Genomic DNA, 18,324 nt, shown 5'->3' with positions numbered 1-18,324 from the left:
CTGCAGAAGTAGATGTTTTTTTAAGGGTCTTCCTGGAAGCAGAGGTACATGGGATTTATCAGTGCCATCCCAAAAACTGATTCTACTTCATTACAGACTCAGATGTGATGTCAGTAGCTGCTACATTGTACCATACTAAATCAATATTCTTTCTTTCAGCAGCTCCAGCCCCCATCTTACATCATTGCAGTGGCAGAGGTTAGAGACTGAAAGATGAGATCAAACAAGACAGGGTACCTGCTTGGCAAGGTCTGGGAGCAGGGCAAACCAAGCCCTTTCCCCTTTTCTTGTGCTTCACCACCTCCCTTGAAAAGGCCCTGTCTGACTAACCCACGTGCTTTCCTGTTTCCTCTGACTGTAAATGCCAGGCCCTCTCACACTAAGCTCAGGGCCACAGGGCTCGTTCAAGGATGTCCTTCGGCTGTCCCTCAGGTGTCAGTGGGGCAGCAGGCCAACTCCCTGTGTTTCTTGGCACACCCTGGCACACAGCCTGCAAGGCTGCATGCCTCTCCCCCAGCACACAAAGCCTTCCCAGCTCTGTGAGGAGGGAGGACCTGCTCCTGCTTGTAAAGGAAGTGAGCCATCACCACGGCCTTCCACTCCACTTCCACAGGTTGCTTTCACATGACTGCACCCCAAACCAGCAAGTGCCACCCCAGGCTGCATTTAGATGCTCCCAGAGGGCCACTTCTGCCACCACATCCTCTGCAAGGGATGGTTAAGTGAGAACAGCCTTCACCTCGAGTGGTATAAATGCCTCCTCTGTTTTCTTGTGGTAAAAGAGAAGTCAAAAACTGTGGATGTCAACCATTGCCCAGCAGTGGGAAACAACAGGCCCATGCCACTGCTTCGTCCCCATGCTCATCTGCACCTTGTGGAAGTTCCCCCTGGCCCTCTTCCTGTATTTTGTTTGTGTGTGTGCACACGTGGGAGGGAGGAGATTAGGAAACCCCAAGGGTCTGGTATTGCTTCTTTCCCTTTTGCGGTTGGTTATGCCGCCTTCCCAGCACAGGTTGTGACATGCTCCCAACTTCAAGGGACTGAGGCAGAGGACTCCTTTTGCTGCATTTAGTAAACAAGGAGCTTGCCAGACTTTCTGTGCTGTTTTGAAAAAAAATAACGACACTATCTTGGTGCAACACCAACTCTGTCTAGAGAAAGGCCAGAGATATGGGTCCTACTTTGGAAAAGCAGCATTGACACTTTACTCAGAAGGGGGAATTGATCTTCGTCTGAAACCTGGATAAGAACAATTGTCCTCTTTATATGCTCTTGGGACACAAGAAATTTATTTCTTCCTTCAAATAAAATACTATTTTTTTAAAGGCCTCTCTTAGAATATCCCTGGCCAGATCCCCTGCTGATGTAAATCCACATCTCTCTTTGGACACCACTGTAGCAGTGCCAATTACAGAACTAAGGATGTAATTCCCATGTAAAGAAATTTTGTACATACATTTCCACATGCACACACATTGATAAACCCATAGGCATACCTATAACACACACTTCCTGTGCTCTTCAGACATCCTAGAAACAGGAGGCCTGAGCCTCACCTCAGTTATGGCCAGAGCTAATCAACAGGGACTTCCTTTCAGTCAGATTACACCAGTGAATCCAACGCTGTGCCCATCAAAGTCCACACCACGCAGAGGTTGCAGGATCAGCCCCTCATGGATGCTTCATGCCGTGCTGGCATATGGACTAGGGTCAAAGTATTCCTGCTGCTGCACATTTTCCAGAGTCCAAACTATACGACTCATATCTTTATACAGCCTAATAAAACTAATGAGATTTCCTCTCATGTTTTGAGGTCAACAAAATGTTTCTTTCTGCCTTCTCTCCTCAAGCAACAGCATGAAGATCTTGCTGTTCAACTCAAACCTTCAGGTGTGAGCACCAAAGTACTCAAGTACATCTTCGACCTTCAGCTGGTGCCTGTGTGCCCCCAGCTCTCAGTGCTTGGGTGAATAAGATGCCCCTGTTTCTGCTACAGGGGGCAGGGGGTTAGAGATGCCCATCCAAGCCACTGGCCAAAGCAGTTTTCCACCCTAAGCCCTCCTCAAGAGTACTGCAGCCAGACCCAGCCCACAAGGAGTAATGTCATTGTCCACACCTGAGCCTCCCCTGAGTATCTTTTTTCTTCTCCATACTCTGCTTTTTGAGCCACAGCTTTAAGCTGTGGAGTATTTAGTTCTTTCTGTTGCTGGTGGGGGGTGACTTACCATTTGGATCAGCATCTTGAAAGAGTCGTGTTACGGCTCCATCAAAATAATGGAATTGAGACAGCTCTTTCTCAATATTTGCAACTGCTCAGGTCTTCATTTCGCTTTGTCACTGCTTGACACTTGGCAGATTTCAGAAAACATTGCATTACCCTGCGTCGGTATCTGAGGACACAGAAGGCTGGATGAACAATACTGACGCTTTGCAGAGTGCACTGTGAGAAAAACAAACTGCGTAAGCAGTGTATTCATTCTAGGAAAAAGCACATCTGAATATTACGTGACTTTGTCAGATGTCTTTTGCTTTTTTTAAAAAATGGGCTTCTATCAGTAACTTGTCTGCTGCCTTTCAATGACCGAAAAACACCAAAGGATTCTCCACAGGGAGACTGGAGCATTTGGACTTGTGTGATGCTGGCGTGTCAATCTAGATATGAATAGTAACGTGAGTGAGGTTTTAAATAGACCTCAGCAAATGCAAATCTAGCTATTTTTAAAGTAATGCACTGAATCGGAATCACAAATTAGATCAAATACTACAGCAAATATTAAATTCCAACAGCAGTTGAAAGGTCAGTGTCTCACTATAGTGACACCGTACAGTTTTGTGAGTGCAACACAGCTGTAGTGAACCTGAAACCAGCACTAAAAGTGGACGAGTGTGTATATCTGGCACCAATGAAACCTGAGAGAAACACTGATGCACATGAAAAGAGGATTATGGCAGCGCACGCTCGTGTGTTTGCTGACTTTGTGTGCCTCGTTAACCAGGGGCAAACAGACATCTACATACTCAGGCTGCCCAAAATACATTGTTCCCATAGAATACAATCCCAGTCTCCAGAACCGACTCCTGTAATAGGGCAGCATTCTTTCATGAAGTTATCTGGCGGCGAAAGAACGCGGCCCTTCGCTGGGTATTGACACTGGAGTTTAAAAAGCTAATTGTCGGTGGCCTTTAAAAATAGGAAGCACGAAGGCGCGTACCTCTCTCGAGGGGCGGAGGGAGCACAGCACTGCCGGGGGACCTCTGCAGCTACAAATCTGCCCTGAGGAATGCCAGCAGTTAAAAATACTTCGCTGGCCCCTGCGTGAACTCAGCGGTGCCCTCAGAACCATTAGATAAAAATAACCTTTTCCTCCGTTTCGCCGTCCTTCATCCCCACGGAGCGCCCACAGCCGCCGCTGGGGCGGGGCGGGGCGGGGCGGGGCGGGGCGTGCCCTGACACTAGCCGCCGCTGGGGGGCGCCCTGCCCGGCGGCTTCACGAGGCCGCCGCCCGGCTCCCCGCGCGCGTGCGCGAGGCGCGGCTCCGCCCCTCCCCCGCCGGCCGTGCGCGCGGGCGGCTCGCGGGTACGTTGCGGCCCCGCGGGGGGAACATGGCGGCGCTCAGCGGCCCGCGCCGCCCGGCCCCGCACCGCGCCTGGCCTGCGGGGCGGGACCTGGCCCTCCGGGTGCCTGCGGCTGGCCCTGTGCAGTCATGAGGGGCTTATGGCGTGTCTGTGCTTAATACACGTGTGCGTGCGTCCGTGCGTATGTATATGTGTCTGTGAGCCTGTAGACGCGCACGCAGGTGTGCGCGCAGGGCTCGGTGTGTGAACGCCATCAGACAGGGAAATCGGGATGTGCCAGCACAACGTCCGCTGTTTTTCTGGCGTCCTGTGTGTTTCTTGTCTCTCCTGTCACTGCAGGAAGCCAGGGGGTTGCTGTTTCGTGCCTGTTGTAGATGCAGTGTTCTCCGGTGAAGTTGTCTTTGGGGAACAGTGTGGGTGTCGAGCACAGAGGAGCTGCTAGTGTGGAAAAATTGCACTTGCCATTAGAAAGAAGAGGTTATAATTGTAATTGATCTGAATTGAGAGTGTTTTGCTGAGTAACAGTTTAATGTGTTCATTCTTTTACTTGCTGTGTTTGTCCACTGACAATGGCCGCTGTCACTGCCCAGTGTCTTCTGTTTTCAGAAGAAATAAAAACTAATTTTGAAGGAGTACAGCTCGTTCACACTTCTTTTATTTTTCCCCCAAATGGCTTTACTGACTTTAAAATTACATTTCTCTAACAGGCTGCCATAGTTATATCACAGGATATCTCTTTGATTTTTTATGTTTGTGTACATACACTGCTAATGCTTCTTTTTTTCCTGTTACATTTGATTCAGTGTGATTCCCTACTTTTATGCTGTTGTTCTTTCATGAAGTTTTTAATTAGAAACTATTCAATATCTGCAGATCTAGCAGGCAGGGTTTTAGACTATCAGAATATAGGTTATACTTTCTCTACTATTTTCTTTTTTACTGTTTGCAGAGGCTTTAAACAAAAAAGGCCTTCTCTTATTATTATTCTTTATTCAGGCTTATAGTAGGCGTTGAGTGTTATTTGTTTTAGTTGAGTTTCTTATTAGTGACACATATCACTTTTGTTTCCTAGGAACTCGTGAAAACTTTTTTTTAATGAAATATCTGGCATGTGCTGAGAAACAAGTCAGAAAACCTGGCCAAAAGCTAATGTCGTCCGAAACGCCCACAGACAGGCCAGAGGTGCCAGTGGAAAGTACCCTGCTCCCTGAAGTTGCTGATGTGGAAGGAAAGGCGAAGGCAAGTGACGATCCAGTAGACAGACTGGAGGCAGGCTCGGGCAAGGAAGAATGCCTTGAGTCCTTGTCCAAGAGGCAAAGGAAGAAGCTGCTGAAGCAGAAGCAGTGGGAAGAACAGAAAGATCTACGGAGGTATGGTTTGCAAAGCAGCTTCCCATGGTTCACATGTAATGTTTAGTACTAATAATAACGACGTGTCAGCAGAATTTGTTTGTGAATTGCTTCAGCAAATCACGGCAGTTGAACCAGTTTTCTCCCACACCAGGTTTAAAGCAGTAGCCCCAGGCTACTTCATCTGCACTTGAAGAGGCTGTAAAGGTAAGCATCCCCTCCTCATACTAGAATTGTTCCTCGGCTTGAAGAGGTTGTCAGGAGGGATTCAAACATGCATGTTTTTGATTTGTCGGAAGGGAGAGAAAACGCGTGGCCTTGTTCCTTTCTGAATGTGCTGCGCCCCTTTCCCTGGTGCCGTCAGACTTGAGAATCTTAAAAAGACACTGAATAAGAGCAGCTGCCTTTGACACATGAAGTGCTGTGCTACAAGTTACATTGACTTATAATCTGTTGGAATAGTTTGGAAAGATGATGAGATTCTGTTTTGTCGTGTTAAGAGAAAGTGTATCTGCAAATGCGTTGATGGTGATTTATTCCTATCCTGCTGACTACCAGGTTCTCCTTCCCGAGACAGTGGTTGTTGCTGTCTGTGAAATTTGGTCTCCCAACTGCCTGCTCCTGACAGGAGGATGGAACAATTTCTTCAGAAGCCTTTTGAAAAACTGTTCAGTGAAACAGGATGTAAATTGCCTTCCTCCTGATTCTGATACTGTTATTTTGTCAATCTTTTTGCTTAGTTCCGTTACAAGACGTGACTCAGAGCACCCTTAAATCAGTGAGACTCCCAGTATTGATTTAATTGAATTTGTGTCAGATGTCTGTCTTTGTAGGTATTTACAGAACTTCACAAAAATGGGGGTGTGTTTTGTGCTGGTCTCAGTGTAGCACAAATGCAGCCAACAGGCTGAGTTTAAACTACCACAGCCACAGGACAACCACTTTGGCCCTAGAAGTCTGCATTTGTGTGCATAACATGGTACCTCAGCAGACTTGGCAGCACTTCTGAGGATTGATTTGTTTGTTTACTTAGGCAGAAACGAAAAGAAAAACGCCGGAAGAGAAAACTAGAACGTCAGTCAAAATTGGATTCCAGTAGTGAGGGGAATGACAGAAAGTGCATGCGCAGGGAAGTTGTTCCCAGTACGCTTCGCCTCATTGTGGACTGCAGCTTTGATGACCTGATGGTGTTAAAGGTAAAAGGAACTTCAGATTAACTAGGCATATTTAATTTTCTTAAACTATATTTTCAGGAATTTCCCATGGGTTAAAGACTGAGTATTTTCACAGTAATAAACCTGCTTGATTCCTCAGATTAATTCTGTATGTTAATTAAATCCCTGTGATGTTTTTTTCCCTAGAATAATGCAAATCAAGCACATGCATAGAGGTGTCTAAGTAGACTTGTGTGGAAGATGTGTGTGTCTCCAGCATAATCCCTTCACAGTGGGTGTTTTTTCTCTCAGGATCTGATGCCCACACTCTCTGAGTAGTCACTTTTGCCAGTTAAAAGCTTCCTTTTTCTCTCTTTAGCTTCTGACTGGCTCATTATAAAGTATTTCGTGATGGTCTGTAATGAAGGACTAAGTAAAACCAAATTGTGTTGTGTACAGGATGTTAAGAAGCTCCACAAGCAGATTCAGAGATGTTATGCAGAAAACCGCAAGGCATTTCATCCAGTGCAGGTATGTTTGAACAAACTGAACACTGACTGTTGCCAAGTACCAAACATGAGAACTCTAGTAGGAAAAAAAAATTTAAGCTGCCTCTTCCATAAGAAAATTACTTCTATTGTAACACCCACATTATAAATACACCCCTGTATATGGAACAATATGTGCATGCAGATGAAAAGTGCCCCATCCAGGCGTGCCACTAAGATACTGTTGATACTCTCAGTTTTATCTGTGGCAGATCTTAAAAAAAAGTCACTCTAAGTGCAAATTTGTCTTTTAAATGTATCACTAACTATATGAATATGGTCCTAGTACTGCTTCCATCTAAAAATAATTAAGAGTTTTAGCTGACAGTTAACGGATAGCAAGAGAGGAAAGAGATTGTGGAAAGTTAATATTTCTGTATTTTGTACCTCTTGTTTGTTCTGTTTGAAGTTTTACTTGACCAGCCATGGGGGACAGTTGAAGACCAACATGAACGAAAATGACAAAGGATGGGTGAATTGGAAGGTGAATAATTGAGTATTTCTGTAAAAGTTTAAAGTTTTGATTGTAGTCGTTAACTGTATTGTTAGTTGTGAACAACTAATTTTTTTACACCTGGGTTTTTCTAATACATGAGAGAAATAGCATATTTGAAAAAGTGTGGCTTTTTGTCCTTTTAATTGATTTAACTTGAATAAGCCAAAGACTGCTTCTTTTGAATCTTTGAAAATTGTTTGAAAATCTTTGAATTGTTTGAAAAACTACACACAGATCTGTTTTCACTTGTTTTTATTGAAGAATTCCATGCTTGATAGACTAAGCAGTACTCCTTGATTTAGGCAGTTCCAGCAGTTGTCTGTCTTGACAGTGCTCTTTTTTTCTTGTCCAGAATAAGACTTTCCAGTCACAATGTGATTCTCTCGTGTGCACCTTCACTTCCATCACGTTGCCTCAGCACTGAAATGTTCTTGAGAGAAGTAGCTTCTCTTATGGTCAAACTCATGTTGGTTTTCCTTGTGACTCCCTGTTAAGCCACTATTCCAGCAACTTCAAAGGAAGAGCATTTAGAATAAATAAAAGCAGTCCAGTTTTCATCAGTTCTCATGCAATAGCTGCTTCATGAGAGCATAGCATAAACCTCTCTTACTGAACAATTAATGTTAACTAAGCATTTGCTTCTGGGTTCACTTTTTTTAGTGGACTTGAAAATTATTTGGATCTGTAGGAGAAATATGGTAACATTTGAAAGGAATCACAAGAACTTAAGGATTTGTAAAGTTCTTTCAGGGCTTCAGAAAATTTCCTGTTGATTTTTACAAGTGCTATAGGGACGGGATTGTTTATGCAGAAAATTAATCTGCACTGTGCTGTGTATTTGAACATGAAGGAGGAATGTGGAATGACCACATACTGTTGGATTTATTTTTGCCAGTCCCATCTTGGGTCTGTAAAGCTTGGCCAGCAATTAAATGTAACTTCTTTTAACTACCTTTTTTTGAGGATATCCAAATTAGAACAGAGCACTATAGTGAGCTAATAAAGAAAGAAGACCTAGTATATCTTACCTCAGATTCCCCAGACGTTCTCAGAGAGCTCGATGAGAAGAAAGCCTATGTGATTGGAGGACTGGTGGATCACAATCACCACAAGGTAAACTGTGGGTCTGTTTCTTTGCAGCTCTTTTTTTTTTGGCACCTTATTTGACATTATTGCTGTTCATGTGTAAACGAACATAAATAATAATGAGAAAACGTCTTCAAAAAAGAATTCCAAAGAATGTTGAAGAAATGTGAAAAAAGCTTGTGGTGGTAGCAGTGGATAGTGTTCCAGAGTTTTTTTTATCCTTTACTCTTCCTCTGAAAAAATACCATGTGACTGCAACCTGAATAACTTTGTACTTTAACATAAGCTCACATTTAAAACAGGCTATGGTTGGTGGTTCTAGAGCTGAGCTGTGTGAGCAGGTTTCATTTACAGTCCTTTTGACCACAGGTCACAGTGTGACATAGATAGAAAGTAGTGAGTTTTCCAGGGGTTGTAGCCGTTGAGGCAGGTACTGTCTAACCAGGGTAAGTTTCTTTTTGTAACCAACTTCTGAAGCAACATCGTGGCAGCACAGGTGAACCTCCTGCCAGAAAATCATACTCATAGTAAATCTGTATGGGCTGATCTGAAACGGTGATTCTCAATCCACTTGTTTTGGTGTCTTTTCCCCAGGGAATTACTTACAAAAAAGCTGTAGAGCAGGGAATTGGTCATGCACAGCTCCCACTTGGAAACTTTGTCAAAATGAACAGTCGGAAAGTGTTAGCTGTCAATCATGGTGAGTTCTAAATCATAAAATAATTACATCATTTTAGAATATACCTGTGATAGTCACAGTTCAAACCCTCAGTACTGCAGATACCTAAACCTTGGTCTATTATGTTGATATTTCTTGAATTTAGTTGCCTTCAGAGTACAAAAACTGCCCTGACCTTTAAACATTATAGATATGGTTAAATATAAATGATGGTGTCTTAGCCATTTAGAAGTGCACATTGTTTCCTGTTGGCTTGTCTGAGGATTACTTGTGGCTTTCTTACCATCCTGGTCTTGTTTCCAGGCTTACTATATAAGTGAGTGAAATGTGGTAAACTATCCAACATTGTATTTTGTTGTACTGTACATATTTTATGCCAAGGGAGGATGGATGTTTGTGATGTTTTCACCTCTCTGGACAGCTTTGTTCAGCAGTAACTGCCTCAGTACTCGTAGACTTTCCTCAGTTGGTATCAGCAGTGCTCCAACTGCTGAGCTTTCATAACTGTATTTTTACCTGGTTTTCTGGTTGTGATTGAAGTATTCAACTGCTTAACCAAATGTTGAATCCACTCCTTTTAAACTTTTCAGCTTTATCATTAGATTGTCTTTCAGTGTCATTAAACAAAAATATATGCAAAATGGAGCCTACTCAGACCTTCATGGAAATTTTTGACATGGTGTTGAAGTCTTTATTCCCCACAATGTGCCCCACTGCACATTCTTTAGTTTATCTTACCTTGCTCTATTTCAAGTTTATTTTTTTATGTAACGCATTGCTTAATGATAACTATTTTCTTAAAGTGCTGTTGATTAATGAGGTTGGTATTTTCATTACAGTAATGATTATTTAAGCATGGAAGAGAATATAGTATGTCACAGGACTTAAAAATTATCAAACCCTGTGTATTTGTAAGATTTTACATGTTTCTAAAATTGGATCTTTAACTGTTGCTTTATACAGAAAGAAAGAGCTAATTAGAGCTAATTATAGGAGGGGTAAAAATCTCTGTTAAAGTAAATCCACAGCAGGATTCTCCTGTCAAACATGTGGAAGCATTGTTGCCTGTACAGAAGGCACTGGTGAGACTGAAGTATTGGGGGGACCTTTCTCCCTGAGAGAAATACTGTCGTGCAGCTGGAGACTCAGTGTGCTTGGCTTCAGGCTGCAGCAGTAGCAGAATTGCCTTGTCTGTTCCTGCCTGCACTTCATCATCTCTGCTCTGAAGGTGCCACAAGAGAATGCACATAAACCTCTGTAAAGATGGATTTGGGGGTGTGTTGCTATCTGCAATTCACTTACCTCCCTGTAACAGAGCTGATGGGCTTTTTTGATGTTGCAGTGTTTGAGATCATCCTTGCATATCTGGAGAAGAGAGACTGGAAGGAGGCCTTTTTCAGTGTCCTGCCACAGAGGAAAGGGGCTGTTCCTTTGGGAGAAGCCAATGATTCGTCCAAACATGCACAGTCTGGAAAAGAAGATGAAGACAATGACTCGGACAGCAACTAGGCTTCAGAATCGGATGATGGGAAAGATGAGACTTGCAGTTCATGGGATAAAACTGGGACATGAAGTAGTTACACTTCAAAGACCATCTACTGCCCATATAATTCTGAACTGTCTCAGTGCTCAGTAGTCCCAGAGCTGTTTCTGTGCATGAAGGGTAAACTTAAATACAGCTTTTTACCCTGAAAGTTCAATATAATAGCTTTAAAAAAAAAAAAGAAATTAATGGCAAATGCAGCATTTATTTTTTTCCCAGGGAAGCTGTTTAATTTAATTTTTTAGTATTATTTTTTTATACATACCAAGTTGGGTGTGAATGCCAAGAGCATCAGTAGTTACTATTTTAATGTATACATTGTCTCAATTTCTGCTCAGAGTTCTCTTAAAAGCAATGAATGACAAGTGTTCCTTTGACTCCAAAACCTGTACCACTAGTGCCTGCTGCAAAGTGTGCCTGAACACTCTGAAGAAAAATTCTGATTTTCCTGAGCATCTCAACAGACAATCACAAGCAACTGAACTGCCTGATTTTATGTGTCATGTTTAGTTAGCTGAGGTCAGTAGGTGAAGTGTGAATGTGAGATTAAGTCAGTTCTTTATACTTGAGCTTGAGTGGGATGGGTGTCAGCACAGGATCAAATCACGTGCCTTGGCTGGCATATGGTGCATTATTGCTGTCTCTGGCTCTGTCGTTTCTGTGCCGGAGCACGAGGTGTAGCGATCTCTGAAAGGCGTCTCCAAAGCGAAGGCGCTCGGCAGGATCAGCCACACGCTCACCCGCGCGTGCACGCACAAACGCACGGGTGGCTTCAGTAATATGGGTCGATGGCAAAGAGGCTGGAAGGATCTTGCATAGATTTCCACAGGAGCAGTTTATTGCTTCTACATTGCAAAGGGTTCTAGAGGCAAAGACCCAGAACAAGGGAGAACTCAGGCTTAAGTACAGGAGTGGGGCTAGCACCAGGAACCAATGGTGTGAGGGCACAGGGGCAGTACACAGGCGGGGAATGGGGACCAGTGGGGGAGCTCTGGGGGAGTGGGGAGGGGCAGAGGCCAATGGGGGGAACCTGGAGTGGAGAACTTTCTATGGCATGGAACATATAAGGTAGCAAGGGGACGGAGCGGCCAACAGCCAGCCAGGAATGCAGAACTGGGGTAGATTGCCATAGCAGAACAAAGCATCCTGGGAGAAGCTTCTTTTCTCACCGTGACCTCGACAGAACCCTCTGTACTAGGGACTAGAGACTGTGTTGCCCAGAACTCTCTCTGTCCCTTGTACCAGAGGCTAACCAGCCACCACAGTGCATCCTGAGATGACACAATCACTTTAGATTACTTCTTAATTTTCTTAGCAAAATTTCTCACACAGCCTCAGAACAACACCAGGAGACAGGAACTCTTCCTTAAAGGTCACTCACATTCAGTATTCCTGTGTAATCACATGATCCTGTATGTGTTGTATTGTCTGTCAAATATTTTTCCTTTAAAAAAACAAGTCATAATCTTAGTCTTGGCTGGATGTTCTGATTCATCTTATTCCTAACTGACTTATGTGCTTTGGCAAAGTAGTGAAGTGGACACCCTGGAAGTGAGGGTTCACTGTGAACCTGCCCCATCCCTTTTTCTCCAGGGAGTAGCCAGGTAGCTGCAGTGCCTGAAGAAGTGCAGCTCTCCCATGGGTTGGCTGAAGAGCATGAGGACACAGCATCCTAAGTGCTCCCCTCTGCTGAGCTGCAATCAGAGGGCCGATTCAAGTATGGCTTGCCTTGTGCCCATTTTTCTTCCTCCCTTTGTTACTGTTTTCAAGTGGAGACTACAAGTGGGATCCCTACGGGCCCCTATGGTCTGTAAAGGGTTGGCAACTGACTGGTTATGGTTACACACTTAGTGCACTTCTCTCTGCTCCTTTTAAATGCCAATAGAAAAGTTTATTCTCTTAAAAGGATGGATTGTGGTTTGTTGCTGAAGTTCCATGGGGGCTTTTTTTAGGCTTTACAAAACTGTAATTGCTTTGTTGCAGAAACTAGATCAGCCTTTTCATAAAAGCATTGCTGGCTGTATTTCTGTAACAAAAAAGGCAGCATAAGTATATCCAGCATGTATGACACTGATTCTGTAACTGAAATGTGTAAAATTGCAAGGAATTACACCTTTACAGCTGAGGTTCTGCATGTTAATGCATGTAGCACCTATTAAACCTGATCTAAGACTCCTCAGTCTGTCCAAGGTTTCCTTAAGACCATACATATGCCTCATGCCAACTGCACAGTGTCACAAGATCTCGGTGGCTGCTGCCTATGCATATACATTGCTTGTCTCACCCACCTGCTCTTGTGCCCCATCACAAGAAGCTCAAGGGAGGTGACCCTCCCACTCTGCTCTGGTGAGATCCCACCTGCAGTGCTGCGTCCAGAGCTGGGGCTCACAATATACGAAGCCCATGGGCTTGCTTGAGCAAGTCCAGAGGAGGCCATGAAGATGCTCAGAGTGCTGGGGCACCTCTCCTGCAGACAGGCTGAGAGAGCTGGGGCTGTTCAGCCCAGGAGAAGAGAAAGCTCTGGGGAGACCTTAAAGCACCTTCCAGTACTTGCAGGGGGCCTACAGCAAAGCTGGAGAGGGACTTCTTACAAGGACAGGTAGTGATAAGACAAGGGGGAGTGGTTTTTAACTGACAGAGGGTGGGTTTAGATTAGATATTAGGAAGAAATTCTTCGTTGTGAGGATGAGAACTTTTTTTTCATTTTGGATTTACATACTATATACAAGTTATAGCACTGTTTGGCACTCTGGTGTTCTAGCTTGTGGCAATGCTACTTAGGAAAGCACATTTATTCTTAATTTTCAATCTACAGACCTGGCTGTTCTCAGTATTTTCAAGATGGTCACTTGCATATTTCAGGCATGGCCCACTAATGCATTACACTTGAAGCAGAGATAAATCACTGTACTGTTTTATAATAAAAAAAGACAAGGCATTTGTTTCTGATAACAGAAATATTTACATGCAGTGCTCTAGGGCACTTCTTAAAGCAAGATCCTTCTTTGAACCAGCTTTAGCCATACAAAATTAATGAAACTGTAGAAAAACACATAGGGAGGTTCTCTGCTTCGTGCTGCTGTCCTCAGGGAAGATCAGCTCTGACATGCTTGTCTAGCCAGGACTTACATCCTGGGCCACCATGATGTTGAAGAACAGAACATTAAAAAGAGAAGCTGCACAGAAGATCTAGAAGAACAAGATCACTGTGTTTCACCACCAGGCGTCATTGTTGTGCTTAGGAAAGCTGACTTTCATCACTAAGCTTTGTAAAGTTTCAGGTACTGCCCGAACTATTGCTCAGCAATGCTGGGCAGCAGAATACACCCAGAGGTCTTTAAACGTGTGTAGTGACGCATTAAAAAGGCAATAAAGAAGGTATGGCTCAAGGAACCTGAAAAGAAAGAAACAGAAAATAGGAAGGGGATATGGCAGAAAGTAAAACCTTCTGGCTGAAATGGGCAAACTTTCTTTTAGTTGCATGCAGCGGGAAGGTCACAGCAAGATGCCATAAGTAATCCTGTTGGTCTTTTCCCTTCCCATTGAGCCTCAATCCACTTGGTTCAGATTTCTGAAGTCAGGGACCCCAGCAGTGTTTATCTGCATCCATGTTGTGACAACTTCCTAAACACTGTACTGCTGCAGGTTAGTGTACTTTCCCCCTTCTTGTCCATTTCCTGGATTCAGGTCAATTTGCCTTTGATTTGGTTTCCACATGTCCCATAATACATGCTCACTGACCCTATGTTTGCTTATGGAGCAGTAGTGTTTGATTCTAGGCATGACTACAAGAAGGGCATCTGAATTATTTGAGTGGAAAAGAGCCTTTCTGAATAGCCCCATCTCAGAGGCTTTTGGTCATGAAGTTGACAGTGGTGGTGAGTTTTGCAGTGCAAGCCGGCGTGCTGCACATGGGTGTAACTGTCCAAGGGGATCCACACTGAGGGTTATTCCAAAAACCTGTGCGCATGACAAGGCACATGAGCTCAGGGCAGTCTTGGGGCTTTGTGGCTGCCAGTTGCAGGAGAGCAGGATGTGGCATTCCTAAAATCCTTAAAGCTTGAGGATAAGGTCAGGGAAGTTTGAAGAGTTCCAGTGTTTTTTTGATTTAAACAGAACTTTTTATTGCTCAGGCTGTGCTGCAGATCACGTTGAAGATCACAGGTTTACTGCACCATTATTGATGTTGGTTCATATTATTGTAAAGTATCCATTTATTCTGCAGGAGGGTTTTAAAATAAGCTATGAGTAAGCACACATTCTTCTTGTCATAAGTTATTCTGAAAAGCAGATATGGACTTCAGAGTGACTTCCAAATCTAAAGCTGAATAAACTTTGGCCCATGTTTGAAATGTATCCCTTCACTGCCTCTCTTCCAAGAAGGTGTCTGTGTTAGCTGGAACAACAGCATCTACTACTGACAATACTAAAGCCAAAATAAAGTGTTTGATTCATATTCATTCCCTTTTGCTGCATTTTTACTTCAAGTAGTATAAGATGTGCTTTTTTTCTTCTTGTTTGCCTTGTTTGGCTGACAGGAGCCAGAGAGCGACAAAAGCTGATAGTTGTGCAGACCTTCCAGCCTTGGTGCCATGAAAGCCATGGGACAGATAAAAACTCAAGGCAAGAACAAGGAGCAGAGACGAAACAAAGCCCAAGGCAAGAACAAGAGGCAAACATGGAACGAACAGGATGCCATGACCTGAGCCTCTGGTGCAAAAGGATGATTAGCCAGGACCAATGCTGTCCCAAGAGGGAATCTGCAAGGACTTGATAGTGTTGCTATGGGAATGGGGCAGGGGGGTTTGAGCCTATGGATTTGCCCAGAAGTAATAAACTATAAAATGCTCGTAACTTGTACTGGCTTTGCTTGCTTTGCTTGTTACATCCAGCAGAGTCCGTGCCTCTTCAATCCCTGCATTTGGCTGTGATATTTTCAGAGGAAGAAAAGGCATTATTTTAAAAAGGGGTGTTCATACTTGATTAAGTACTCTCCTTGGATATTATTTTCCCCTTCAAATTCTTCTAATACTTCCTCTAAACCCACAAACTTTTAAAACTACTGTTTTGCTAATTTGCACCTTCCACCTTTGGCTTTTCTTCAGCTTACTAAAATGAGTAAGGCATTGTCCCATGAGCAGTTGATTTATTTCCTGTGTGTTTTGGAAAGGTGTTTATTTCTGGATGTCTTTGTTCATGTTCTCACAAAAGTGGATGTCATCCCATATGTGCTTAATTCAGCTCCATTGCCTTGTCACGCACAGCTGTATAATCTTCAGATATGATCCCTAAGCTTTTTGAAGGGCATAACCTGCTCTGCCAGCTAGTTCTGAATCTTACCTGCTGCTCAATCTCTGTGCTTCAATACTAATGAGTACTTGCAGGGTTTTGTGTTTTGTGTACCTAATCTTTTGGACATCCTTAAATGTGCAGGGGGGAAAATACAAAGGGTTTGGACAGTCATAGCTTCTATACTGTGTAGGGTGGGACTTCAGAAATGTTGCCTTTTTTTTCCTATCTTCTACTAACATGTGTGTCCCAGAGCTTTTGGGTTACCAAGTTCTTCAGAAGTGACTCATAAAAGAGTAAGTTGGAAATTGCTATCACACAGTAGGAAGAAATGCTGGATTTTCAATTTAAACACCCTCCAGAAGGCTTATTTATCTTAACAGCTAAGTCACTGTCTGAAAGAAAGAAATGTACCTTGCTAAGCTTAAAATCAACACGGTAGATAAAGAAAAAGTAACCTATTTTAAAAAATGCTAAAGTTTTAGCTAAAGCTGTTATGCATTTTATTATTTGTAGGGCAGAATGTATAGTTGTCAGTAAAATCTGTGATGCATAACTGCCCTTAAAAGCTTTTTTTTTCTCTAAAGAGTTAGGTCACTCGAGCTGTGATTAAAATAGTCTCCTGCTAAATAGAGCCAGGTCCAGTGCAGAACTTATTTTCCATTAAAAGAAAGCTGTTTTAGAAAGCACTAGCTCTCTTCACCTGGAGCCAATATCATGCATTGCTTCAGGAAAGCAAGCAATGCAAGGTTGCTCAGCCCTGGCAGGAGTAAGGAATGGGAAGCAGGCTATGCTGCCTGTGAAGTGGCAGTAAAGAACCACTTGCCACTACAAGTGCCCTGTAGTCAGAAACTGTAGCTGTAGCTACAATCTGCTGAGCATGGCCAATGATTAATAACATAATAAGTTACAGTCCCCAAGTGAAGATAACCTGGAGTTGCAAGAACAGGCCTTTGCCCACTGTTTCTAACTTGTCTTGTGTGCAAGCTTGTAGGGTATGCCCAGCCACCGCCCTGGAGGGATGCCTGCTGAGATAAGGAGATGGAGCAATCTCCCAGCAGGACTCCCCCTGGGAAGGCAGCTACTCTTCAGTTACAGTGAGAAAAAGACAGACCCAGAATCTTCTGGGAGACCCTATGCAGATCCTTTGTAACCCATTGGCCTTTACCCTCTGAGACCCATCCCCTGTATCCCTATAAAAGCTAGCCCTCTGCCCCTGTGGGGGAGAGCCCTCGTCCCTGGCCTCCCCTTCGCCGGAGTATGGACCAACAATAAAGCTACCTTTGTGTGGAACCAGCCACACGAGCCTCTCATCTCTCTCTGGTCTGGTTTGGCCTGGAGGCTGCCCTGCAGAGCTGAACTGGAATCACGAGCTGAGAATCACTAAAGAGCTGACAGCCTCTGCAAGGGCCCTCCTTTGCCAGCAGCTGAGGGAAGACACCGGGCCTCAGGAAGGCGATTCCTTTCGGGACCATCTCTCCGGACCGGTCACCTCTTCCTGGGTCAGAGCTACTGACCCCTCACCAGCTGCCATACAAGCTCACCAGCCATGAACACCTCCAACAGGTTCTTTGTCTTCAGCCTCTGACACACATTTCACTGGAATCTGCTGAGGTTAATAAGTCACTGGAGAGTGGATGTTAATGCATCATGTTCAGTTGGATAAAGTGAGATAAAAAAGATGGTAAAGGAATTATGTATCATATTTCCATAGAATTACAGGTTATCCTGAGTTGGAAGGGACCTGCACCAAAGTCCAACTCCTGGCCCTGTACAGGGCAGTCCCAAGAGTCACATCCTGTGCCTGAGAGCATTGTCCAAACCCTTCTTGAACTCTCCCAGGCTGGTGCTGTGACCACTGCCCTGGGGAGTCTGTGCCAGTGCTCAATACCCTTTGGGTGAAAAACGTTCTCCTAATACCCAACCTAAACCTCCCCTGACACACCTTCATGCCATCCCTTTGGGTTATGTCACTGGTCACTAGAAAGAAGAGATTTTAATTGTAGAAAAAGGAATAAAATATGTAGATAAACATAAAGAAAAATTCTTTTCATAGTGAACAGCCCTAAAAGTGGAGAGGTTGAGGGATCAGCGAAGTATTTTCTGGCAAAGGGTTGAGCCAGGAGGCCTGTGCAAGCAAGTTGTAAAGGGGCGGCACTGTGGTTTCCCTGCATGCCAGGGCCCCTGTATCCTCTGAGCTGGAGCCTCACCCTCACTTATCTTTAGGAATCTGGCAGAGCAAGGAAAATAAAGCAGCTTCTGCAACATGGTTATGCAAGTCCACTTGTGCCTCACTGAAACCATGTGCAGTCTCTTTTGTTGTCACCTTCTGCCTAAAGACCATGACGCCTATCCCTGCACAGGCTGCAGACAGGATCCACTGTCTCATCCAGTGTTCTCAGTTGGAGGCACTTACTCAGGCCAAAGGACATGGTTTCCAGATAGCCTCAGCTCCATTTTCTGGAAAAAAACAAAAAAAGGAAAAAAGTCATGGCCTTGATATGCATATAGCTAAAGATATGCAGAAAGTTTTGAGGGGAAAAGAAAAATAAAGGGATATGAGAAATAAACCACTAAGGAAAGGGATGGGAACTTTAGAAGAAT

The 18,324-nt window shown here is 43.9% G+C and overlaps 1 protein-coding gene and 1 long non-coding RNA gene across 5 annotated transcripts; one reads left to right on the top strand and one right to left on the bottom strand.

Moving 5' to 3' along the window:
• Positions 1–3,495: 3,495 nt before the first annotated feature.
• On the top strand, positions 3,496–16,162 carry TRMT10A (tRNA methyltransferase 10A). Of its 4 annotated transcripts, XM_069013143.1 has the most exons (9): positions 3,670–3,741; positions 3,916–4,053; positions 4,649–4,946; positions 5,959–6,121; positions 6,539–6,610; positions 7,037–7,111; positions 8,087–8,236; positions 8,804–8,909; positions 10,231–16,162. In XM_069013143.1, the coding sequence occupies exons 2-9, from the start codon at positions 3,951–3,953 to the stop codon at positions 10,395–10,397; spliced, it is 1,134 nt and encodes a 377-aa protein (XP_068869244.1). In that variant the 5' UTR covers positions 3,670–3,741; positions 3,916–3,950; the 3' UTR covers positions 10,398–16,162. The 4 variants fall into 4 exon arrangements, with proteins under 4 accessions (XP_068869245.1, XP_068869246.1, XP_068869244.1 ...); XM_069013144.1 differs by lacking the exons at positions 3,670–3,741; positions 3,916–4,053 and adding an exon at positions 3,496–3,577; XM_069013145.1 differs by lacking the exon at positions 3,916–4,053 and having other exon boundaries at positions 3,651–3,741.
• On the bottom strand, positions 7,120–10,271 carry LOC138109542 (uncharacterized). Its single transcript, XR_011150551.1, has 3 exons — positions 10,191–10,271; positions 8,152–8,298; positions 7,120–7,633 (listed from the first exon to the last, which is right to left on the bottom strand). It is a non-coding gene; the product is annotated as an uncharacterized lncRNA (long non-coding RNA).
• Positions 16,163–18,324: the final 2,162 nt, after the last annotated feature.

Source organism: Aphelocoma coerulescens, chromosome 4 (genome assembly GCF_041296385.1).
Source record: "Aphelocoma coerulescens isolate FSJ_1873_10779 chromosome 4, UR_Acoe_1.0, whole genome shotgun sequence".
NCBI lineage: Eukaryota > Metazoa > Chordata > Aves > Passeriformes > Corvidae > Aphelocoma > Aphelocoma coerulescens.
Note: the sequence above shows the minus strand (reverse complement) of the source record. Positions and strands in the feature narration are given on the sequence as shown.